At 37.4% G+C, this 27,476-nt stretch overlaps 1 protein-coding gene across 2 annotated transcripts in view; it reads right to left on the bottom strand.

The window, feature by feature from the left end:
- USP53 (ubiquitin specific peptidase 53) overlaps positions 1-26,355 on the bottom strand; it is a 51,019-nt gene extending 24,664 nt beyond the window's left edge. The window contains exons 1-10 of one of the 2 annotated variants that reach the window (XM_070757667.1): positions 26,177-26,355; positions 12,329-12,954; positions 10,431-10,523; positions 6,962-7,096; positions 5,690-5,803; positions 5,523-5,605; positions 3,005-3,110; positions 1,988-2,134; positions 953-1,102; positions 69-240 (exon numbers count right to left, since the gene is read on the bottom strand). In XM_070757667.1, coding sequence (XP_070613768.1) covers positions 69-240; positions 953-1,102; positions 1,988-2,134; positions 3,005-3,110; positions 5,523-5,605; positions 5,690-5,803; positions 6,962-7,096; positions 10,431-10,523; positions 12,329-12,472 — 1,144 coding nt within the window. In that variant the 5' untranslated portion in view covers positions 12,473-12,954; positions 26,177-26,355. Of the gene's footprint in view, positions 1-68; positions 241-952; positions 1,103-1,987; positions 2,135-3,004; positions 3,111-4,069; positions 4,215-5,522; positions 5,606-5,689; positions 5,804-6,961; positions 7,097-10,430; positions 10,524-12,328; positions 12,955-26,176 lie in introns of those variants that run through there. The other variant, XM_070757668.1, reaches the window with a different exon arrangement.
- Positions 26,356-27,476: the final 1,121 nt, after the last annotated feature.

The raw sequence follows: 27,476 nt of genomic DNA, 5'->3' as shown, positions 1-27,476 counted from the left end.
AGCCATACCATATTAAGCATCAGCCTATCTCATTAATATGAAGTTGTAAATATTCGAATTACTATTACCAAATTCTTCTCCATTTCCTGGAGAAGCTTTATAATGTGACCAATGAAGTACATGCTGAAGTGCATCTTCTGTTGATACTGGTGTACCATCTGGGTTTGCATAAAATAGCAGCAATGGCTGAAAGTGACACCGGATACATTTGGATACCACATCTTTCCATTTTGTTCCAACCTAAAAGGGAAGAAATCATTTAATCATTTAAGAAAAAGTGGCAATCCAATTAAAAATAATCTGGTTTATCAAAGAAATCAAAACATCTTTAGTTTAGACATGTGAAAAATAATTCTGCAGCCCTTTAGTGTAATGCAAGTTACTGAAGCAACAAAACCAAACATTTAGCTCGGGTATAGAATGAGAGTGAAGGTTCGTTCTCCGAGCTTGTCATTTAGTTTCAGAACCCAAATCAACTGCACAGACACAGCATCATCTCCAACCAATCCAAACAACCCAAACCCCCAATAGTTTATCCCCCAATGACTTTGACCTGATATCTCATTACAAGATCCACTGATGACTCTTAGCTGACCCATCCCAAACTGCTCACTTGACACACCCACACCTGAAGCCCTAATAAACAGAAGAACACTGGTACTGACATTCCCTAAATACCGCTGAAGATGTTACATAGCCTGATAACAAAATGTATGGAAACCAACCCACAAGCTCAGGGAACAAACTTTCACACCCCCGCCCCCTACAAACCTTTCATCTTAGTCAGGCACATTAGAAAATAGATTCTGACTGCCTTAACTTTGATATCAAGACATTACTTTATGTCTTGATATCAAAATTAAGGAAGTCAGAGCATTATATAAAATATATTTAACTATCTTCAGCAGCTATCTGGATGCCTATTTAAAATGCAATACCATAACTAACTTACCTCTTTAACATTAGCATCATCAAATAACACCCATTTACAACTCTTAGTATGAAAGGCGAAGGCACAATAGTGTCTGCTTGCATAGCATATCATCCCCACGAGAAGCAGCTCACTGTTTTTGGCATGTTCATCTGTAACCCTATAAAACAACTGTAAAAATGATAGATGAGAAAGTAAGAAATAGAGCTGAGGATAAATCACAATTTCACAGCGTCAGATTGAAAGAGTTCAGCCAATTTATTTAGCAAACCATATACTGTAAGATGAAGCATTTGAATTCTTTGTACTGTAATCTTAGATGGCTTTTTCAGAATAAATCATTATACAACTGATTCTCTCATTAGAGGTTTTATGTTCTACTTGAGTGAGCTATAATCACTTAGAGCAATGGCCTAAACCAGTGTTTCCCAACCTTGGCAACTTGAAGATATCTGGAGTTCAGCTCCCAGAATTCCCCAGCCAGCAAATGCTGGCTGGGGAATTCTGGGAGTTGAAGTCCAGATATCTTCAAGTTGCCAAGGTTGGGAAACACTGGCCTAAGCAATGGCCTAAGTAGATCAATGAATAGTTTCTAGAAATTAAAAAAGTACATTGACTTTTCAGACCTTTTCATTATGTTAACTATTTTACTAAATTTTAAGTTATCTTTTAAATGTATGTTTCTGCTGTTTTAAAATTGAATTACTTTATACATTCTATAATAAATAGACATGCACACTCTTGCATATTCAGTTATACATTTGTATTATTTTCTTCTAGGACACCTGGGAAATTTTATTAGCTGAATCGCATAGTTTAAAAGTAATATTTTGACTTGTTTTAAGACTAGGTGAAACATATCTTAATTTTTTTTTAAAACATCTAGTCCTATTAAAAATAGTGGCAAATGATGCAAAAGGATATTTTATGTGCAATTAAGTTATAAAGTTTTTTTTTAAAGCCTTTTAGCGTGTTTATGCTTTTCAGGGAGAAATTCCAATATCATTTGACTGAGTTTCTTCTGAGTATAGGACTGTAGTATTAAACAAGACATACCCCTGGAAGATAAAGTTGGGTTGCCAGATTTCGGATGACATCTTCTGTTAGGTCAGAATGTTCAGAATCCCAAACTAATCCAATAGTAACTATTTCTGGAGAATTCATTAGAACACGGCGGATTTTAATTTTTTGGCCACAGTTGCTCTATAAAAAGAAGAAGAGGGGACAAACAGTATTATCTAGATGCCTTTGAATGGCAAGAGCTTTATATAAAGCACATAAATTTCACTTAGAAGATTATGTTTTATAATAGACAACATCTCCAATTTATTCGCATTCCAAGTTCCATAATTATAGCTAACCTTAAATGATCAGTAATATTACTTAAATATGTTAGAAATATGTAGCAATTCTGAGTTTCCTACCACTTTTCTTTAAATAGGTTTCTTTAAAGATTAAAATTACTGTAATTTGATTTTTTGACCACTGCTGTTGCATAATGCCAGACATTTCTGCAACCCCTACAGAGGCATAATGGAAAAATTGCTTACAACAAAAACTATTTGGAAAACTAATTGTTAAGACAATCTAATTTAATAACTATTGAGGTATGTTTTCTAAAACTTAATTATTTAACTGCAATTAATTGTTCTGTATATCAATAAACTATATTATTTTACTAAAAATATGCACATCACCAGTTATTTTAAATTCTTCAAAATAATAATTTTTATATTTGATAATGTAAATTCTTTCTGTGCAATACATTTTGATATATTTTAGTATTTTAAAAACAACTAACCTTTTTCAAATAGCTATTATTTTATCTGAGAGCCAAAACCAAATACTGTAATTGTTTAAGGAGTTACTTTTTCTTGGATCTTGTTTTAATTTTGTATGACAATATATTCTCATTTAATATTTAAGTATTTGAAGGCTACATTGAGCTGCCAAGACAAGTTTTAAAAACAAACTGTTTACTTAATGTTAAAAATTTGGATTTAACATTATCAGGGGAAACACCCCCCCCCCCCCCCCTAAAATAGAAGAGCCCAATTTATTTGGTAAACATACAGGACAATTTCTGAAGTCATCTGTAGTATTTGCAGCCTGAAGCAATTGAGCAAACATTTCTGGCTTGAGTCTTTCATGCCTTTCCACCATTCTATCAATTTCATTGCTGTAAATGAAATAATTTGATTTAGTCCATTTTACTATTGCAATTAACAGAATGTTCTTGTGTTTGTAAAATTTATATTCTGATTTTCACTAAGGAGTACAAGATAGCACAATAGCACTAATTCATCCCATTCTTCGATATAACAACCCTGTGTGATAGATTGAGATGAGATCTTTACTGGCATTTCCCAAGTGAATTTCCATGGTTGAAGGTCAGTAGTAGATTCTAAATCCCATTGCTACCATTTTGCTCATGTGCATATGTGCGATGCTTCAGCGAATGCACAGAAGCATCCCGTGTGCGTGGCCAGAGCCTCCCGCCACCACGACTGATTCATAGAATCGGGCCTAACCAGGAGCAACCCACCACTGTTGAAGGAAGACATTTTATTGTTTACATTAAAGGTGGTGAGCAAGATTAGGGGGGAATATTTCTTTTAAGGATTTAGATCTATTTAGGGCTATATAAATCTTACAGGATATTACAAATATTACAAAAGAAAAGGCATTATGTAAATATGAATGTAAATATTTTCAAGGATGGAAAAAAATCAAATGCTTGGACTTTAAAACCAGACAGGGTGCCTTAATAGCCTACAAACTGAGCTCTGGTCAAAACAACAAAGTTTGCTATTGCTTTTATGACTGAAATTTCTTTAAAAATGCTACTGGAAAAAAATATAGTTTGACCATTTCTGATCGTATGACACAAATATACTGCCAAAAAATTATCCATTTCAATAAAAAATATTGGGCTATATTGATAAAATATTATGTTTTGCTATAATATAATATTATGTTTTGCTATAATTTCAACAATCCCTAGACATTTCATTTGCAGAAAGCATTATTTATGGACTTAAAATTTGGCAAATGTAGTGATGTCTAAAAATTATATTTGTTATTCCATTCCATCACAATAACAAGATTATACTTGTTAAATGGATATATCTAGCTTACCTATAAATGTCCATTCTACTTGGAAGCAGGATTACAGCTTGGACTGATGGGAAATCGTTCCATGTAGGAGAATAGGATAATTTATTCCAAGGAGAAATTTCCTCTGCTGAGCCTTGTGAAATACTTTAGTTAAATTCTCATTTCCACCATCTGGGAGGAAGCAACTTCCTATTAGTTCAAGCTGTTATTTTAGTTCCCAAAGAAGGAAAATAAAGGCTGATCTAATAACCTTAAGAAATATTTGATCAGGTCAGAAGTCGCTAACAGTCACGACTTCTGAACCTTAAAAACCTTTATATCTGTGATTTTTATCTGATTCTTGTGCACCACCCAGAATTCGTTTTGTAAGATTGGTGGCTATTTAAGTGTGATCAATAAATGCTAAATAAAAAACTAAGCAGAATCAACCAGGGACTACAATACTACTTCAATGAGGGACTACCAGAATTTCCTAATGCTGTAATGCCACACAGTTGTTAAAACATCCAAAAAACAATTGCTAGCCAGTTGTGAATAAAATTATGGAGACTTGTCCATAAATTCACCAGAAGCTGAGCATGTAATACATGTTAATTGTGTTTATTAGTGTTTTTATCAATAGACTATCACCCAAGACTACTCAGAGTAGGTACGGGGGTGGACATAAAAATGGAAACACTTGACTTTTTGGCCTCATAATGTTGATATCATAATGTTGGCATCATAATGTTGAAATCAATCAAAACTTGACATTTTAATGTTTTTTTAAAAATTCTGTTATTTGATATATATATTTTAAACTACCTTTTTTTTTTTACAGAAATTTAAGGAAATTGGTTATAACCTTCTAGAAATGGCAGACCTCTCAGACTTTCAAAGAGGCCAAATTATTGGTGCTCGAATGGCAGATGCTAGTGTAACAGAAAGTGCCCGAATGCTTGGCGTTTCAAGAGGTAATGTCTCAAAAGTAATGACTGCTTTGAAAGAGAAGGGAAAACATCCTCAGCCAAGCACAGGTCTGGTCGAAAGTCGAAGTTGTCTGAGAGAGACTGTCAGACTCTAAAGCGAATTGTTAAGAGTGGATTGCAAGACCACAGCTCCTAAAATCACTGCAGAGCTCAATAGACACATACAGAACCCAGTTTCCACAAAAACTGTTCGAAGGGAGCTAGACAAATCTGGATTCCACGGAAGAGATGCAAGGTGTTTCCATCTTTTTGTCTACTCCCTGTATTTCATTCTCATTTAACAGCAAATACAATGAAATTTTTAGAACATAAATATATCCCTCTTCTGGGAACTGATTACACTTTCAGATGTGAATGTTCTTCAGCTTTAACATGATAAAGAGGTAATTAGATCATTCATCAAAGCCAGTATTTTGTTCTAAGCTGTGTCTCACTATTCACACTAAAATTATTATGAGAACAATGGAACAAAAAAGACAAAGCACAACTAAAATACATTTCCTTACCATAATGCTGTTGTTGAAATGTAGCGTACAAATTCTGTAAAAGGCAAAGGGTCTGAAGATGCCCCACAAGTACAACATACACACTGTAAATAAAATAAAGGTTTTTAATTTTTTTTAGAGATTTTAAAATGTTAAAGTAGTAAAATAAATATGAATAAATATCTTACCTGTTCATATAATGTCATAGCAAACTTTTGATGTGTTATGCAGGATTTGGAAGTGCACATATCTGTTCCGTTGCTTGGTACTATGTGATAGTGAATTCTCTCAAGGATATTTTCCTAAACAAGAAAATGTTGGATATTAATTATGCAATCAAGTGGACGTTGACTATAAGAAGCTTCATATGTAAACATTATCTATCCCCAGCCTGCTCTTTCAGCTAATACCAATTAAAGCTTCAAAATGGCTTGTATATGTTTCAATATAGTCAATTTTACCTCACAAGAACAATTTGTTTCATTCTGAAATAAATAGGCCCTTTTGCTCTATATTTCCACCATGTTTCCCCCAAAATATGGCCTACTCAGAAAGTAATTCCTAGCTTGATTTTTATACATGCACCCAATATAAGCTCTATCCTCAAAATAAGCCTTAATTAAGACTCCAGGGTGCACCTGTAAAAATTAAGCTAGGGTGGTGGTGGTGGTGGGTGGAGCTGTCCTACTGTATTTTTCTGAATATAAGACACTTCTGACTGTAAAATGCACCTACCTTTTTGGGGGAGGATAACAAAAAAATAATAATCTGCCTCTGCCTCTGAGCAGTTTGCCCCCTTGCAGCAAACAGAAAGCAGCCCATTTCTGTTTTACTTTCAGTTGCAGCACAGCCTGATTAGCACAAAAGGGGGAAAAAAACTGCTTCTACTTCCCAGACATTTGCCTCCTTTCAGCAAACAGCCCATTTCAGCTTTATTACAGTCTGATTAGCACAAGGGGGAAAAAAAATCTGTCTATGCCTCCCAGCAATTTCCCTCCTTGCAGCAAATAGCAAACAGTCCATTTTAGCTTCAGCACAGTCTGATTGGCACAAGCAGCTAAGTGGATCAATCTCCCAATTATAAGCTGTTTCAGGCTGCAAGGAATGCCATAGCCAATTGCTGCCTCTGCATGCCCCATTTTCGACAGGTATACATTTGGTATATAAGATACACCCAAATTTCACCCTCTTTTAGAGTGTGGGGGCGGGAGTGCATCTAATACTCTGAAAAATATGGTAGGTACATACAATAACTCAAACAATTTTTTTTAATATTACAAATAACCTTTATTATCAAACTTAAAAAAAAGATTATCATTGTTGCTATAATCCTTTTTCAGAGTCCTAAACCGATTCATCTTTTGAGATATCAAATATGGCTTTTCTACAGTCATTCCAAGAATAAGAACAACATCTAAAGTAAATGTTAAAATACAATAATATCATGATACTATACTTACAAAACATTCTGCGGCATCATCCATAAAACCAAGCTGAAATCGCTGTTCATCTTTAAAACTTTCAGCCAAGGCATGCCTCATGTTATTTGAAGGGAGAGCCTTTTCTCGACTGTGTTGGAATTGGGAAAATATTTTCTGGAAATCAATAGCAATATTTATAAGTTTAGCTATTAAATTATTGGGAATACAGTAGTACAGAATACTTGAATACATCAAAACAGAAAGTCTAGCATTTGGTGATATTGAGAACTTGCGAGTCTCCAGATGCAACTGAACTGGCTATGACTTCTGGAAGTTGACTTTCAGAAACTAAAAGGCAATTTGTTCCCTATCTGATATAGAAAACTGTTCTGTAACAATGGCCATTTTGAACACAAAACAGGTATCCAATACATAATACCATTTACTCATGATACACGATTCACTTCTGCTTTGTGCCTCCTACAAGTTGATAGGCTAAAAAAAACCCAAAATCGATAATCTTGTCTGTTTACAATATGTTTGACTTGGAATCCTGCTGTTTCCTCTGCTATCAAATCTCATTAATAAGCCAAGAATCTGGAATCTTAGAACAATCTGTATGGAATACATAATGATAAGCCATGGTAGCAATGTGGTTAGAATGCAGTATTGCAGAATAATTTTGCCCATTGCCAGGAGTTTGATCAAGGTTGACTTAGCCATCCATCTTTTCGAAGTTGGTAAAATAAGGACCCAGATTGTTGGGGGCAATATGCCGATTTTGTAAATTGCTTAGAGACTGCTGAAAAGCACTATGTCCTATTGCTATACTGTATTTCTATTTCTATTTGGCTCTGCACTACATCCTACATCTTGAATCTCCAAAGGCCTATGCAAGGGTCCTCTTTGTAGACTGTGTAGATTTCAATACCATCATTCCAGACACTGTTCTAAGCTGAATCAGCTAGCGGTACCTGAACACACTTGTAAGTGGATCAAAAGCTTCCTAACAAACAGGAAGCAAGTGAAGCTAAGCAGAATCACATCAAATATCTGTACATTTAACACACACACACACACTGGAAGGCTGTGTGCTCTCTCCACTTCTCTCTATATAGCAATGACAGCATCTCTAATGATCCATCTCTTAAACACCTGGAGTTCGCAGATGACACATAAGTGATTGGTCACATTCAAGACAATGATGAATCTGCATATAGATGGGAGATTGAACAACTAACCTTGTGGCGCAACCAGAACAATCTGGAACTAAATACACTCAAAACCGTAGAAATGGTGGTAGACTTTAGGAGAAACCCACCCATACTTCCACCGCTTACAATATTAGACCACACAGTATCAGGAGTAGAGACCTTCAAATTTCTAGGTTCTATCATATCTACCATTCTACCATGCTACGTGACAAGATCTAAAATGGACACCTAACAACAAAAACATCAACAAAAAAGCACAAAAAAGAATGTTCTTTCTGCGTCAACTCAGAAAGCTCAAACTGCCCAAGGAGCTGATGATACAGTTCTACAGAGGAATTATTGTATCTGTCATCTGCACCTCTATAACAATCCAACAACAAGGACACAGACTTCAGAGAATAATTTGAACTGCAGAAAAAACAATCGTTACTAACCTGCCTTCCATTGAGAACCTGTATACTGCATGAGTCAAAAAGAGGGCTGTGAAAATATTTACCGACACCTCATATCCTGGACACAAACTGCTCAACCTCTACCCTCAAAACGATGCTATAGAGTACTGCACACCAAAACAACTAGACACAAGAACAGTTTTTCCCCAAACGCCATCACTTCTGCTAAACAAATACTTCCCTTAAGACTGTCAAACTATTTACTAAGACTGCACTACAGTGTTCCCTCGATTTTCGCGGGTTCGAACTTCGCGAATAGCCTATACCACGGTTTTTCAAAAAATATTAATTAAAAAATACTTCGCGGTTTTTTTCCTATACCATGGTTTTTCCCACCCAATGACATCATATGTCATTGCCAAACTAATAATTTTTGCAAATAAATAACAAAAATAATAATTATTGTTAATAAATAATTATGTTTATAAATATCAGGATCACTAAGTGTCTTATTCAATAGTGAGTACCGGTAATAATGGTGAGTAAATGGTTGTTAAGGGAATGGGAAATGGTAATTTAGGGGTTTAAAGTGTTAAGGGAAGGCTTGTGATACTGTCCATAGCCAAAAATGGTGTATTTACTTTCGCATCTCTACTTCGCGGAAATTCGACTTTCGCGGGCGGTCTCGGAACGCATCCCCCGCGGAAATCGAGGGAACACTGTACTACTAAACTTCTCATCATTCCCATTACCCATCTCCTGGCACAAATGACTGTATCTTTGTTGCTTGAACTATTTATATTGGCTGGTTTCTAATATGATTTGATTGCTTATTTGTACCTGGATTATCATTAAGTGTTGTACCTTATGATTCTTGACAAACGTATCTTTTCTTTTATGTACACTGAGAACATATGAACCAAGACAAATTCCTTATGTGTCCAATCAAAGGTAACCAATAAAATTCTATTCTATTCTATTTATCCCTTTCAAATAAGAGAGAATTATATGTGAAACGGACTACAGTTATCATCATTGGAAATATGTATTAAAAATTTCCACCAAGAATTTTGAGCTCAATGAAAATCAGAAAAGTTGAGCCAGAATCTTCTGCTACAATTATGAGGAAATCATAAAAGGCTAAAAGTTTAACATTCAGTATACTATAGCAACCCAATTCCCACAATGGTTAATCATTGCATGAAAGAAATTACCCTCTCTTTAGCAATTGATGTACTCACTTGAGCATGCAGATAAACAAACAGCAACAAAATGAGGCAATATAATATTCCTAGTACTAAATGAAGCAAGAATTGGTATCCAACAATTACACTTGTTTTTCTTATACACTGGTAGTTCTTTTCCTTTACTAAGCTACATCTGTTTTAGACAAAGAGCACACAATTAGTGTCCCTTAAACCAATTCATGTGCCTCTCAACCTAATTTCTAAACACCCATACAAGGAATCAATCTACACCTCTGCCACTGATTATTATTTTTCAGTTAGGTCCTCCAGTTTTATGGAAATAAAGGGTATCATTAAAAAAATAAAGATGTTTTAATACATTTCACAATGCTATCATTATTATATTGTAACCTACAATTTCTAATAGAAGGAACAATTCCTTTCAAAGAAAAAAAAATGCCCACTCCTGCTGTAGGGTTCATGAATATTGATCAAAACCAATTAATGTTAGCCGCCCCGAGTCTGCGGAGAGGGGCGGCATACAAATCAAATCAAATCAAATATAAATAAAATAAAACAATTAGCAAATCCTACTTTTAAAGCTTTCTCCCCTACAATTTAATTAATTAGATGTGTCAATGAATCAGAGATTTTCATGAATAATTGCCAAAATTAATTTTCATTCACAAAATAAATAAGAAAATTATTAAGTCACCTTCAAAGCACAAAATATGCAGGCATCATCTTGGCAAACGTGTCCTGTGATACCTCTTAAACTTCGACGGAATATATCAAGTTGCCATAAAACCTAGAAAGAAGAAAAAACTAGTATCCATTTTTGCCAAAGATTTATTTTTATTCTAAAAGTCAATGTCTACAATTAATTGCTATCTTTTGCTACAAATGCACCACAATAACATGAAATAGTATGTTTACATTGCTTTTGAGGGGATGCTCTTAACTTTATTGGAACCTGCAGTAATTCTGAATAGATATTAAATGACAATCAATCGTTTCTTATTCAACTTGTTTTCTTTCACTGAGTCTATTATTGTTTAAACCAATGTATTATTTTACACAATATTTTACCTAGTAATTTTCTTGAGTTGTTATATTTATTCATACAGGATATGGATGTATATATTATGTGTGCGTCTATATATATATATAATTTTATGTATCAGAGTACTCATAATTTAGTTAATCATAAATCATTTCTTTGAACATAACAATAAAGAGCACAAACACTATAATAGTTATTGTTATATTCATATGACACAATGAAGCAACATTCTTCAGTACTTGATTTTTAAAAAGAATGGGCATTACTTGATCGCTTCATAAACCTGAAAATAATTAAAACTCTAATTCCATATAGTATTCTGTACTGCTTGGAAGAAGAAACAGCAGTTAAGCAGCCTTTTAAACTATGAATATATCATTGGTAGGACAAAAAAATAAATCAGATATCATTTAATTTAAAAAATACCTTTCTGCTAGGAACAAATATGGAGTACCAGCTTATATTAACTCTAAATTATAATTCATATCAAATAACCATATATGCAGCCATTTCAATATCTAAGACAAGAAAATAGTTTTAATTTTAATTGTGTATTATTTTAGAAATAATTCCAATAATTAAATATATCTCATAAGCATCCATGATATCAATTAGGTAATTCTTTCCATGAACAAATGTCAAACTGTCATATTATAATCCAGTACAGAAGAAAACATACATGTAAGAAGAAACAGGCTTAAAACCCATGCCAACTAAGTGAGATACAAATGCTTTCAAGGCAATGTATGATTATACACTTCATTCATATATCTATATCTATATATCTATATCTATATCATCCATCCATCTCTAACTCTATCTCTATACACATATTATAAAGTGCCCATACCCATAATTTAATGCCTGGGAAGGGCAAAAACAGCTTCCCCAGCCCTCCCCAGGCTGCAATGGCTTCCCTGGAGCTGGGGAAGGGTAAAAACACCTTCTCCCATCCCCCAGAGGCTCTCTGGAAGCCAAAAACACCCTCCCAGAGTCTCTGTGGGAGCCAAAAATCAGGTGGCTGGCACAGACATGCACGCTGGAGCTGAGCTAGGTTAACGGCTCGTGTGCCAGCAGATATGGCTCTGCGTACCACCTGTGGCACCCATGCCATAGGTTCGCCATCACTGGTCTAGTCCAGGGGTAGGCAAAGTTGGCTCTTCTATGACACGTGGACTCCAACTCCCAGAATTCCTGAGCTAGCGTGATTTGCCCAGGAATTCATAGAAGATCCAACTTTGCCTACCCCTGATCCAATCTATAATTTTTTGCTTGATTATTATCTCATCTTAAACAGACAACCAAATAAAAAATTAACTGTACTGGAGTTTATCACTAACCAGGGTAATCATTTATTCTCTGTTGCCACTAGAAAGACTTTTCTCTAATAAAGGATATCAAAACAATCAAAAGTATGAAGTACTTTAACCTTTAACATATACCGTAGTAACAGGACTGTGGATAAACATATCTGTAATACTGTATAACATGTTTTCTATGCTTTCACAACTCATGGACCTCTTTAGGATTGATGTGTAGCTCTTCCTTACCTGTACGGCACTGTTAAGAAAGCAGCTGTTTTGTCCTGGTTCATTTATCAAGCCTTTGGTGGGAGCCAGGGACATCACACTTCCAGGCTGATACACTTTTCCAAGATTTCCTCCAGGTTTTCTCAAAAATTTTACCCATGCCATTATTTAGGAAACAAATATAGATTTATATAAAGGAAGATGTAAGTAATCTGAGCTAAACAAGGCAATTCAGACAACAGCCTTTAAAAAATTATGGCACCGTGATCACACTTCCAAGTCTTCAGCTTGCACTTAAATAATGTGGTTATGCTCTATTTGGTTTATGAAAATAGTTTTTTTTTAAAATCTGGTCAAAATAGAGCATAAGAATATCAGGAACTCCAGTGAATAAAGTTGATGTAATCTGAAAAACTGTAAAAATACTTATTGATAATATTCATCTTCCTTTTACATTCTGCTGCAGTATCATTTTGTCAAAAGTTTTAAAAATAAAATAGCAACTGTCAAAAATCAGGAGATATTAGCTCGTATTGTATACAGAGATTTTATGCCGATTCTTCTTTCTCAATATTGGCAATATATCACATTTCTTCTTTTGTGTCGCCGAAAGAATTCTATGCATACTTCATATCATCTTTCAAAATCTGAAACAAAGGGGAGGGAGAATTATAATTACACACTTTCTTTACCAGTCTCTGCCTCCACCCAGAGAAGAAAAATATCCAAGACGGAAACAGAATCAGGAGGCCTGCACCAAAATAACAAAGCACATAAGCAACACTTCCAGTTACAGCCCCTGGGACAGACTGTTTGCTTGATACCTCCTACTTAGGAAGCAAAAGAAGAATGGGAGTGGCCAGTAAGCACACCAAAGAAAAGTGCTGCCGGCAACAAGATGTCAAAAACAAAGTTCAGGTTTTGTGTTACTATTTGTTTCAGTGGACAGGATATTACCTAGACACAAAAAGATGTCCCCTCCCTCCCAATATAGTGATACCTCGCCTTACAAATGCCTCGTCATGCAAACCTTTTGAGATACAAACCCGGAGTTTTAAGATTTTTTTTGCCTCTTCTTACAAACCATTTTCACCTTATAAACCCACCGCCGCCACTGGGATGCCCCGCCTCCAGACTTCCGTTGCCAGCGAAGCGCCCGTTTTTGCGCTGCTGGGATTCCCCTGAGGCTCCCCTCCATGGGAAACCCCACCTCTGGACTTCCGTGTTTTTGTGATGCTGCAGGGGAATCCCAGCAGCGCAAAAATGGGTGCTTCGCTGGCAATGGAAGTCTGGAGGTGGGGTTTCCCATGGAGGGGAACCTCAGGGGAATCCCAGCAACGCAAAAATGGCCACTTCAGCTGGCAAAAGGGGTGAATTATGGGCTTGCATGCATTAATCGCTTTTCCATTGATTCCTATGGGAAACATTGTTTCGTCTTACAAACTTTTCACCTTAAGAACCTTGTCCCGGAACCAATTAAGTTTGTAAGACAAGGCATCACTGTACTAATTAATTTCTGGTAACTGTAATTTAGATATAGAAAACCCTACAAACTCTTTCTCACTGTCTCAATCTCTCTCTCTTACACACACACTTTTACCTTAGGGAGTCTTTTAATTTCAGACCTTGTTTACTCAGAGACTTATGGTTTGCTAGGAATGCTGCTTTATTGGGACTGATACTTAGAATTTATTATCACATTGATTTAAGTAAAACTGATTTTATATGAAATGTCTGATATACAGTAAATTTTAGTTTAGCAACAGGGATGTGATTTCATTCTTAATTCTTAATTTTGTTTCAGAGGAAAACAAACATGTGCTAGCCGCAGTGAGGCTTTAAAAAAAACAGTGGTTCCCTATGCCTATTAATTTAATACGCATAGGGAACCACTAGTTTTCAAAAGCCTCATTGTGGCTAGCACATGTGTGCGTGTATATGTGTGCGTGTACGTGCTTTAAAGAAGAAAGCAGTTAGCATTTAAGAAATATACTGTAGCTTCATCAGAAGGAGCCTTTTGTTTTCATACGACACTGACTTTATTAACAGAGACATGATTTCATACAAGGAACACTAACTAAATTGCCAGAGACATGTGATTTCATATCACTTACACTGATTTAATTGGCAAAGACGCATGACATGCTCTCTCTCAGTAGATCATTTAACACTGTTTTATTGGGAATGTGCTTTGTAATTTTGGAAAATTTCCTTCTGAGAAATTTGTTAGAGACAAATCACTTCAGTGGTTCTCAACCTTTCTAATGCAGCTACCCCTTAATACAATTCCTAATGTTGTGGTGACTCCCAACCATAGGTCTAGCACCAATTCTCCTAACAGAGCTTTAAACTGATTGGCAGGAAGGTCAGAAGGACACCCCCACTGTAAACGCCTGATTGGTCGGATTGTAAAAATATGTTCCAAGTTGCCAGAATAGAAGCTTTAGTTCCAAACACCATGGGAAATTTGTCTTTTCCCGTGGTCTTAGGCAACCCCCCTGTGAAATGGTCGTTCGATCCCCAAAGGGGTCTTGAACCCCAGGTTGAGAACCACTAAGTCTTAGGACTTATTTATTGGGGTGGGTATCTTGTAATGTATTTAGAAACACTTGGTTTACCAAGCTATAGATTTATATTTTCATATCATATGAAGAATGTTATAGTATTGGACTAGAGTCTCATACTTTTGTTATTTCAATTTCTGAGAATTTGTCACAAAGAAAGAGAAAAAATACGTGTGAGAGAAATGAGTTTTATATTATCTTTATAATTATGGTTCATTAACTATAGTTATGCATTTATGATAGGTGATTGTATGAATAGTCTAAATCAGGGGTAGGTAAAGTTGGCTCTTCTATGACATGTAGACTTCAACTCCCAGAATTCCTGAGCTAGCATGATTGGCTTAGGAATTCTAGGAGTTGAAGTCCACAAATCATAGAAGAGCCAAATTTGCCCACCTCTGGTCTAAATAAAGAAAATGGTATGCTTAACTACAAAAGAATCTCATTCTTAGGTTTCAAAACTTAAAATATGGAAACCGTAATATAAAGCAAATCTGAAAGACTGAATATAGAAGACGCTGAATACACCTGTAGCTTCCAAATGAACACTTTTGGTATGATCTACATATTCTTTTTAGTTAGATATGAGGATATATAAAAGAGATAATAATAAAAATGAACTTTAAAAGAATGGTTTTAGCATGATATAATTTAGGATCCTGATAAACGACCAAAATGGCAGGGACCTAACAGAGGAAGAAGAGATTAAGAAGACGTGTCAAAATTACACAGAAGAACTATACAAGAAAGAGCTTAACATCCTGATAACTACGATAGGGTGGTCACTGACCTCAAGCCAAAAATACTACAATGTGAAGTCAAGTGGGCCTTAGGAAATCTGAGCAACAACAAAGCTAGTGGAGGTGACAGTATCCCAGCTGAGCTATTCAAAATCTTAAAAGATGATGCAGTAAAAGTGTTACGCTCAATTTGCTAGCAAGTTTGGAAAATGCTACAGTGGCCACAGGTTTGGAAAAGGTCAGTTTACATTCAAATTCTAAAGAAAGGCAATGCCAAATATGTTCAAATTATTGCACCATTGCACTCATTTCACATGCTAGTAAAGTTATGCTTAAAATCCTACAAGCTGGGCTCCAGCAGTATGTTGATCGAGAACTACCAGAAGTACAGGAAGGATTTTGGAGAGACAGAGGAACTGAAGATAAAATTGCCAACATACATTGGATAATAGAGAAAGCTAGGGAGTTCCAGAAAAACATCTATTTCTGCTTCATTGACTATGCTAAAGCCTTTGATTGTGTGGATCAAAACAAATTGTGGCAAATTCTTAAAGAGATGGGAGTATCGGTCCATCTTATTTGTCTCTTGAGAAACCGATATACAGTAAGCCCTCACCTATCGCTGGTGTTACGTTCCAGACCCGGCCGTGAATTTATCGACTGATAGTACTTATTTAAGTATTTATATTGTAATTGTTTGGTAAGTTTTCATTGTTTTAAGTGTTTATAAACCCTTCCCACACAGTATTTATTTTAGATACAGTATTTAAATACAGTATTTACAATTTTAGATATATATTTTTTGAAAAACCTGCCAATCGAGTTCCGCGGGCTGTTTAAATCTGCTGATCGACTTCCTCAGAAACCCGCGAACCAGCGAAGATCCGCGAATGATTTTTCTCATTAATATTTCTTGAAAACCCGCGATGAAGTGAAGCCGCAGTAGGTGAAGCACGATATAGCGAGGGACTACTGTATAATTCAAGAAACAACAGTGAGAACTGGACATGGGACCACTAATTGCTTCAAAATTGGGAAAGGAGTCCAGCAAAGCTATATACTGTTGCTCTACCTATTCATCTTATATGCAGAGCACATCATGAGAAAGGCAGCGCTAAATGAATCAAAAATTGGAATTAAGATTGCCAGGAGAAATATCAACAACCTCAGATATGCAGGTGATACTCTAATGGCAGAAAGTGAAGAGGAACTAAAGAGCCTCTTGATGCAGGTGAAAAAGGAGAGTGAAAAAGTTGGCTTGAAACTCAACATTAAGAAAACTAAGATCATGGCATCCGGCCCTCTCAATTCCTGACAAATAGATGGGGAAGAAATTGATATATAGTGACATATTTTATTTGAAATTAAAAGATGCTTGCTCCTGGGGAGGAAAGCTATGTCAAATCTAGACAGCATACTAAAAAGCAGAGACATCACCCTGCCAATAAAAGTGCATATAGTCTATGGTTTTCCATAGTAAGAATGTAGGGCAGTGAAAATTGGACCATAAAGAAAACTGAGCACCAAAGAATTGAGGCCTATGAACTATGGTGCTGGAAAAGACTCCTGTGAGTCCCTTGGACTCACAGGCGATCAAACCAGTCAGTCCTAGAGGAGATCAACCCTGACTGCTCTTTAGACCAGTGTTTCCCAACCTTGGCAACTTGAAGATATTTGGACTTCAACTCCCAGAATTCCCCAGACAGCATTCGCTGGCTGGGGAATTCTGGGAGTTGAAGTCCAAATATCTTCAAGTTGCCAAGGTTGGGAAACATGCTTTAGACGACCAGATTCTGAAGATGAAGCACAAATATTTTCCAACCAATTGAGAAGGAAGGACTCACTGGACAAGAGCCTAATGCTGGGAATGATTGAGGGCAGAAGAAGAACGGGATGACACAGAACAGGGCGGCTGGCTGGAATCACTGAAGCAGTAGGCGTAAATGGACTCCAGAGGATGGTAGACCAGGAAGGCCTGGAGGAACATTGTCCATGGGGTCATGATGGGTCGGACACAAGTTTGCAACTAACAACAATAATTTAGAATCCAAAGAAATAATTGAAATACCTACATACATACACACACACACACAGTTGTACCAATATTTATTCATAACATTTGTTTACTGTCTATAAAATGATTAAATTATCCAAAGAACTGGCCCAGCTTCCTCTTTTCCCTGGATAATATTTACTACAATAAATATAAATGCAATTCTGTATAATACTGAAGAAATCTAGAAACAATGTACAGAATACTAAGGATCTTTTTTGTAGTCAACAAATTTAAAAATGCTGGTCTCCCCAAATTATGAGTGGAATTATTCAGATGGTATATTATTGATATATTAGTGTATTAAGCAGACTATTCCTCAGAAGGTTTGGAAGAAATGTTTTGTCTCAAAGCAAGGCAATTTTCATTAGAAAGGCTTGAAAAGTCAGAAAGAGAATTCCTCAACTGAGGATCTTGGATAAATATTTACTGTAAGTTTACTTTGGGAACTTGTACTTTAAGTTCTTAAATCACTCACTACATATATATACTTCTCAAAAAATAAAGGGAACTCTTAAACAACACAATATAACTCCAAGTAAATCAAACTTCTGTGAAATCAAACTGTCCACTTAGGAAGCAGCACTGATTGACAATCAATTTCACATGCTGTTGTGCACATTCAACTCTGTACAAAACAAAGTATTCAATGAGAATATTTCATTCATTCAGATCTAGGATCTGTTATTTTTTTTGAGCAATATGTATGTATGCATGTATGCATATGAGTGTGTGTCTCTCTCTGTGTATATATGTAACATATATGTCACATGGTTTTTTGCTGAATTTGAAAATGAAAGGAGACTAGGATAGATCTATATGTGTGTATGTTTTTTTCTGTCGAATCGCCCTAGTATATTGAAGGAGCATCACAGCTTCCTTTTTGCTTCTCGGACCAACACAGGGCCATTTCCAAGGAAGTTAATTAATTCATAGCTGGCAAACTATATTCTGTATGTGTCAAAGGCAAAGGCTGCAAGTTCAATTCCCAGTGACAGGGTATGGCTAGCTGATGAGGCCAGAACAAGGCCGAAATAATTCTATCCTAGTCTCCCTTAATTTTAAAAGTTCAGCAAACATGTGACATACACACATACACACATATATACATACATACATACATACTGTATGAATACTGTATATGATAAAATATTGAATAAAATATCCGACCCTTATTGTCTTTTATATGTATATATAAACATATACGTGTATATAAACATATAATGTTTAAAGATAAAGGTTTACCCATTTCACTCATGTCTGACTCCAGGGGGCAGTGTTCATCTTCATTTCCTAGCCAAAGGCTCCAGCGTTGCCTGACAATGCTTCGTAGTCACGTGGCCAGTATGATTATAATTCTAAGGTGCAGAGAACCCCGTTACCTTCCCACCAAAGAGGGATGCTTTAGAATTGCTAGGTTAGCAAGAGATGTGGCAAGATGCAAGCTTAACCTGTCACACTGTACTTTTGTTTCGAACTGCCAATTTTTCAGTCCAGAAGCCCAGCTGCTCCACTGGTAGGCTATTGCACTCCCACCCATCCCTACATTGTTTACACAATATGAGAAATATTATGATTTTAAGTTTTGCTATAGAACATAAATATAATAATAGAAACCTGGCAAAATGGTTTGTTTTCATGACTAGATTATAGCAACTGAAAGGCACAATTTGTTCAGAAGGAACAGAAACAATAGAAAAAGAGAAGGAATTGCACTATATGTTAAAAATATTCTTGGGAATCCAAATTAATAAACTTGATAAAACTATAAAATCATCTGTGGAGTAGTTCACATGGACCTGCACACCACTGAAGACAGTGGCCCAATTCCCATTAGCGAATAAACCGCGTAGGGACAAGAAAGGAGCCTTCCCTGATTTCCTACTAGCATCCAGGTGTCCTGCGGGTAAAGATAACAGCATCCAAAAAATTCCTTTCACAGGGGCATCCAGCCACAATGATCCCTGGAAATACACTAAAAAAAAGTCTTTATCTGAAAGAGATAAAGAAAAGTACTATTGGTATCTATTATTACTTGTCTAGTCAACAAGATATGGTTGAAATCTTCATAATGCAAACTGTAGACCTTTCAAACAAATATAAAACTGTAGGTACAGGAAGCTTTAACTATCCTATCATCTCTTGGAAGACTAAGTATCAGCACACTGCTTCCAGAAATCTGTGAATTTTGTTTCTGGTAAATTTCTCCTTTACAGGGGAGAAGGCACAAGAGAATCAGCTAGCCTTAACATGACACAAATCAATACTTAGTTGATTAAGTGGGAACACATAAACAAAAACATATCTTACACTTCAAGAAGGCACATTTTAATAAACTCAACATTGCTAAATAGGAGACCTTGACAAAAGAAACTAAGGGAGACCAGGCTTAAGGTTTCAGAATTTCTAAAGAAGAGTTACTAAAAAATACAACTGTAAACAATGTGGTAAAAGTGTGGATAGCAGAAACAGATAAACACAGAGTGTTTATGTAAACACAAAAGAGACCAAAAGAACTATAGGAAACAAATGCAATGATAGATACATCAACAAGAAAAAATTTAAACAGGTAAGCTGATGAGTTATATGAAGAGTTAAAAGGAAGCTTACGAGATTTGGAAATGATACAAAATTGAATGGAATATGGTAGCTAATACTAAATAATAATAATAATAATAATAATAATAATAATAATAATAATAATAACAACAACAACAACAACAACAACAACAATTTAGAAGATTTGTATGCTGCCCCTCTCCAAGGACTTGGAGCGGCTCACAACAACAAATTCAAAATTATCTTGATGAGCAATCAGCACAAAGTAATAGTGATATCTGATAAAGACAAATGAAGAAGTTTAAAAAACAAAACTAAAAATGTAGAATACATAACCCGACAGCAGTATTTGTGGAAAAGGCCTTGAATAATAGTGTAGTGCAAACTATTACACCAGTATGAGCTAACAGAATGACATGCTGGGGGGGGGGGGATAATTGCAGCATGAATATTAGCAGAAGTATAATTTCCAAATCAGACATTTTTCCTTCTTTGTCCAGTTATGAATATCACCTTCTGGAGATGGGTAATAGAATAGAAAAGATTTCACCTCTATCGTGTTTCATATTAGTCTTTTTTATCCATTTTATTAATTTTAATATTTTAACTTTCAGTGCCCAATGTTTTAACCTTTTAATTGTTTTATACTATTATTTATGGCATTTTAAACCAGGCAGTCATTTGATATTGAGATTGGCACTGTATAAATTTAATAAATAATATTGTGAGTAATCATCTTGTCTATTATGAAATGTATCTTAGCAATTTCCACTAAAGGAATGACTGAAATGAACTTATATTCAACTCATATTTACTTTTTCAACCTGCCTTTCAATTTTAGATCCTGCCCCTTTCTCTTTAATTACTACATTGTAGTAAAATATCTATAAGCATGCATTTTATATGTAGTTAATATTTTAAGAAAAATCTTGGTTATTTTACTTTTATTTTGAAATTGCTTTTTATTTTAATATTTTTTACATGGATATCAAACACTGATGCTTTGAAAGCACACATATAGACAGACAGACACAAAAAATCAGTACACTCACACACATGGTTTTGCATATAAATCTTAATCTCCACATAAAGAGAATGAAAATGAGTCCATTTGGTTATTGGTAAAATAATTTGTATCTGTACATTATACAGCATATGAATGTATTCAATAATTGATTATGCCTCCATCTTTCAAATGGTAATTATTTAAGTTAAGTTAATTTAACCTTCCCCACCTCACATATTTCTAGGTTAAACTAATCCATAATTGAGATGCAGCTGAATAGTTTTATTTAATAATTTGTATTTTTTATGATTAATAGAAGAAATTATAAGAATAGAAACCAGCACAGATAACTTATGTATTAAATTTACATTTACAATGTGGTAACTATATATCAAATGCAAATTTCACCAGGCATCAACATAATGCAAATAAAAATCTCAGCTAACCATTCTTAAGAGAAAATCATATTTTGCTAAAATATATCTAACATATAGAAACATAGAAACATAGAAGTCTGACGGCAGAAAAAGACCCCATGGTCCATCTAGTCTGCCCTTATACTATTTTCTGTATTTTATCTTAGGATGGATATATGTTTATCCCAGGCATGTTTAAATTCAGTTACTGTGGATTTATCTACCACGTCTGCTGGAAGTTTGTTCCAAGGATCTACTACTCTTTCAGTAAAATAATATTTTCTCATGTTGCTTTTGATCTTTCCCCCAACTAACCTCAGATTGTGTCCCCTTGTTCTTGTGTTCACTTTCCTATTAAAAACACTTCCCTCCTGGACCTTATTTAACCCTTTAATATATTTAAATGTTTCAATCATGTCCCCCCTTTTCCTTCTGTCCTCCAGACTATACAGATTGAGTTCATTAAGTCTTTCCTGATACGTTTTATACTTAAGACCTTCCACCATTCTTGTAGCCCGTCTTTGGACCCGTTCAATTTTGTCAATATCTTTTTGTAGGTGAGGTCTCCAGAACTGAACACAGTATTCCAAATGTGGTCTCACCAGCATTCTATATAGCGGGATCATAATCTCCCTCTTCCTGCTTGTTATACCTCTAGCTATGCAGCCAAGCATCCTACTTGCTTTCCCTACTGCCTGACTGCACTGTTCACCCATTTTGAGACTGTCAGAAATCACTACGCCTAAATCCTTTTCTTTTGAAGTATTTGCTAACACAGAACTGCCAATACAATAGTCAGATTGAGGATTCCTTTTCCCCAAGTGCATTATTTTACATTTGGAAACATTAAACTGCAGTTTCCATTGCTTTGACCATTTATCTAGTAAAGCTAAATCATTTACCATATTGCCGACGCCTCCAGGAATATCAACCCTATTGCACACTTTAGAGTCATCGGCAAATAGGCAAACCTTCCCTACCAGACCTTCCCCTATGTCACTCACAAACATATTAAAAAGAATAGGACCCAGAACAGACCCTTGTGGCACACCGCTTGTAACCTGACTCTGCTCAGAATACTCGCCATTCACAACAACCCTCTGGTGTCTATGCTTCAGCCAGCTGCAAATCCATTGAACTATCCAGGGATTAAGTCCAATCTTCACTAATTTATCTATCAGCTCTTTATGTGGAACCGTATCAAAGGCTTTGCTGAAGTCCAGGTAGGCAATATCCACGGCACCACCTTCATCCAACACCTTTGTGACATAGTCAAAGAAATCAATGAGATTAGTCTGACATGATTTGCCTTCAGTAAAGCCATGCTGATTTGGGTCCAATAATTTATTGTTTTTTAGGTGCTGATTTATCCTCTTTTTCAGTAGAGTCTCCATCATTTTAACGACAACTGATGTCAAGCTAACTGGCCTGTAGTTACCAGCTTCTTCTCTACTGCCCTTCTTGTGGATAGGCACAACACTTGCCATTCTCCAATCCTCAGGAACATCTCCTGTTAACAAGGATTGGTTAAACAAATCAGTCAGGGGGGTAGCAATGACAGATCTGAGTTCTTTAAGAACTCTGGGGTGGATGCCATCTGGACCCATTGCCTTATTTATCGTTAATCGTTCAAGTTCTTCTAAGACATCGGCTTCTAAGATCACTGGAGCTGAATCCGTACAGTTGGAGGCAATGCTATATCCCTCTATAGTATTATTTTGTAAGGTGTCTTTTGAGAAAACTGAACAGAAGTAGCTATTGAAATGGTCAGCGATCTCCTTATTCCCATTAATGCATGTATTTTTCCCGGTACTAAGCTTCGTGATGCCGCAGTTTTTCTTCTTCTTATCACTAATATATCTGAAGAAGGTTTTATCCCCCTTCTTTAGAGATTTGGCAATTTCTTCCTCTTTTGAGGCTTTAGCAGCATATATTATCTGTTTCGCCTCCTTCTGTCTCATTTTATACACCTCCCTATCAGCTATACTTCCAGACTCTTTATACCTCCTATAGGCAGCCTTTTTTTCATTGACTATAGTCCTTACATCATTGCTAAACCATAGCGGTTTCTTCTTCCTTTTACCTTTAGTTATTTGTCTTACATACAGTCCAGTGGCTTTTAAGATGGCCTTTTTAAATACAGTCCACTGGGTGCTCGCTCCTGCCATTTTATCCCTCCCCTTTAATTCATTATCTAAATATTCCCCCATTGCATTAAAATTTGTTTTTCTGAAATCCAATACTTTGGTTGCATTATAGGATTGCTCACAATGAGTTTTTACATCAAACCACAAACATAGATGGTCACTGCAACCTAAATTTTCTCCCACCTTGACATCTGAAACCCAATTCCCATTCGTAAAAACTAAATCTAGAATATTCTCCCCTCTAGTTGGTGTCTTAACCAGCTGTGCCAGAGCTGCTCCTGTAAAGGCCTCTACTATATTCTTACTTTTGCATGTAAGGGCACTGGGGATATTCCAGTCAACATCAGGCATGTTGAAATCACCCATAACCACAATATCTCCCTTTACTGCCATTTGGGTAATTTCATCCACCATCTTGTTGTCATATTCCTCAGATATGATAATGACATGCACTTTAATTAAATTTGTATTAAGTTGTAGGCTTAGCAATTTATTACATGGTAGTTCTAACATTACTAAAACAGTTTTAGATTTCATTAGTCAGTTCCTGAATCGTAAGTTATGCCACATCATTTTAATAAATTGATATCTGACTGTACTATTTTCAAGAAATACGTAGAAAATGTTTCATACACTTCCCTTGAACTTGAATTATAGGCATCTATGGTTAAAATGTAACCCAGTTATATAACATTCTAAAATTACCATTCATTTTGACACTTGAATCTTTTAAACCTTTAAATGCGAATAGGTCTTTAAAACCTTTAAAGACCAAACGGACTTGGTCTTTAAACAAACCAAGTCTATTATTTTACACTGCACATAAAACTTCAAAAGTGCTAAATTATCTACCTTGCAACCTTTCATATACTGTACTCACTTCTCTGCCTATTCTATGTAGGATATCTGCTTTGGCTTAAGCTCTGCAAATGGAAAGGGAATCACAAATCATACAACCTCCCATCATTTTAACAATCAATCCCCATTGCTTTGACTGATCTCAATTCCTTCCTGTAAATAAAAACTACATTTTTCGGTCTTTTCCTTCCTGTAGAGTAGTGTTTCCTAACCTTGGCAATTTGAAGATATCTGTACTTCAACTCCCAGAAGTCCTCAGCCAGCATTTGCTGGCTAGGGAATTCTGGGAGTTGAAGTCCAAATATCTTGAGGTGGCCAAGGTTGGGAAACACTAATGTAGAGAGATAGCTACTTCAACTGTGAAGGTTTGGAGATGGGCATTAGGAAGGATAACACCTGTGGTATCCCCTGTCTCCCCTTAGAAAAGCTTCCAGGTTAAGATAGCCTTTTGTTATTTGGACTGTGAACACACTGGCTGGCAACCATTTTTTTAAAAAAAAAATGAAATTGTGTTGCCTCCTCTTGGGAGAAAGCGCCCATCTACTTTTTTAAAGAGCCAGAACCGGAGCGGGAGTCATTTTTTTCCACGCTGCTTAAAGAGTTGAATACGCTAATTATGGAGCCTGACGGAAGAAGTCGCGCACGCAGGTAAACAAGAAGGAGCGGAGTTAAAAGGAAGGCGGCGGGAAGGCGTAGTCATCAGAACGGGGTAAGTGTGTGTCTTGGTGTGTGTGTAAACAAAAGAAAAGGCTACTTAGTTGCCGTTCGTGTTTTCTTCTCAGTCCCCAAAGGACTTCCATCAAGCAACGGCCGGTGTGTATGTGTCAGGGAAGAACTGTATTTTAATTTAGATCAGTGTTTCCCAACCATGGCCACTTGACGATATCTGGACTTCAACTCCCAGAATTCCTCAGCCAGCGAATGCTGGCTGGGGGATTCTGGGAGTTGAAGTCCAGATATCGTCAAGTGGCCAAGGTTGGGAAACACTGATTTAGATTTCTCACACGTTTTGTGTTAACCTTATCGTGAGCCGCCCTGACTGTAAGAAGGGCGGCAATAGAAAATTAATTAATTAATTAATTAATTAATAAATTAATAAAACTCGACACAATTTTGGTTTGACTCTCGTCCATTCATACAGCCCCCAACTCCGCGGGCGTTTTTCCAGGAAGGCTGCGTCCAAGCGAGCCAGAAGGAAAAGCCGCACCTACCCCCGAGCGCCCCTCGACTCTTCCCGGCCCGGGAGGTTATGGCACCTGCCGCCCCAAGGAAAACCTTTCCTCTCCCGGTCGGGCTGAAGCAACCCAAGGCGCCTTCGCCTTCCACGCTCCCACTTGGCGACTCAAGACTAAAAGCAGCGGCGGGGCCCTCTTCTCCTCCCGGCCGGGCTCTGCCTTCTGGCTCTTCCGTCTTCGCTTCAGAAAAAGCCGCGGGGGGATAACTCGCTGGGACGTCCGTCCACCCGTCCGCCCGCCCGGCTGGAGAGAAACCTCGAGCTCACGCTTTTCCCGCGGGGGGGGGCTTACCTTCTCCGGCCGCCTCGACGGCTGCTCTTCCCCATCCCGACCGCGACTCCTGCGGACGATCCGGCTGCGGCCGAAGCGCCCGAGCTCCTTCCCCCGCCCCCATCGCCCTGCTCCCGCCCACCTTCGCCACTCAGTAACTTTCTTCCCTGCTGCCTCCAAGCGAAGCCACGCGCGCCCGCGGCTGGAAAGGGGCGGGGCGGAGCTAAGGAAAAAAAACAAAACACCCGTCTCGGAGCGGCTCGAGAGAGGCAGGCGAGTGCGCGTGCTCGGCGGGGGCGGGGAGGGGGGAGACGGAGGAGGGGCAGCTGACCCTCGCGGAGAGGGGTCGGGCCTCCTTCAGACGCCAGCGCGAGGGCGGCTTCCGATTGGAGGGAAGCGGCGTAAAGGCGGAAGGAAGGGACACGGAAGGGATTGGAACTTGCGGGATTGGGGGGGGGGGACACGCTGCCGGAAGAGCCGATTCGGATTTCTGGCATCTGCCCCGCCCCCTCCGCGACTTCTGTTTTGTTTGAACGCGGCGTCTTGGCCCGGCGGGGGGAAATCTGCGGAAGTGGACGGGGTTAGGTCGGGGTGCCCGCGGCGGCTGGCGCCGGAAGCCGCTCGAAGAAGAACGTGCGAGATGGGAGAGAATCAAGATTGGGAAACGTGCTTGTTCGTAGTCGGACGTGGTTGCTCTGCTTCAAATTGGTTTGCCCGAAATGAGTCACGGCGGATTAGATTCCCGCAGTGTGCCTGAGCCTTATGGTTGTAAACCAGAGGTGACTTTAAACCTCTCGGACTTCAGCTTTGCTGGCTGGGGAATTCTGGGAATTGAAGTCCGCCAGGCTTACAGTCGCCAAGGTTGGAGACCCCTGTTGTGAACAACCCACTAAGCGGGGTAATAGAACACGCAAACCCACGAAGAAGCAAACTTCTGGTTTATTTATTGATTTCTTTGATTTATTTTATGCCGCCCTTCTCCTTAGACTCAGGGCGGCTAACAACATGTTAGCAATGGCACTTTTTAATAGAGCCAGCCTATTGCCCCCACAATCTGGGTCCTCGTTTTACCCACCTCGGAAGGATGGAAGGCTGAGTCAACCTTGAGCCAGTGGTGAGATTTGAACCGCTGACCTGCAGATCTAGCAGTCAGCTTTAGTGGCCTGCAGGACTGCACTCAGTATCCACTGTGCCATCTTCGCTCTGGTTGGCTCTGATGTTGCGTAAGCTTAGCCTAAACCAGGGGCGTGCATAAGTGCACTAGTGTGCCTTCCATCCCTTGTCCTAATGTTTCTTTTTTACTAGTATCATATATATAAAT

This window comes from Erythrolamprus reginae, chromosome 7, assembly GCF_031021105.1.
Source record: "Erythrolamprus reginae isolate rEryReg1 chromosome 7, rEryReg1.hap1, whole genome shotgun sequence".
Taxonomy (NCBI): Eukaryota; Metazoa; Chordata; class Lepidosauria; order Squamata; family Dipsadidae; genus Erythrolamprus; species Erythrolamprus reginae.
Note: the sequence above shows the minus strand (reverse complement) of the source record. Positions and strands in the feature narration are given on the sequence as shown.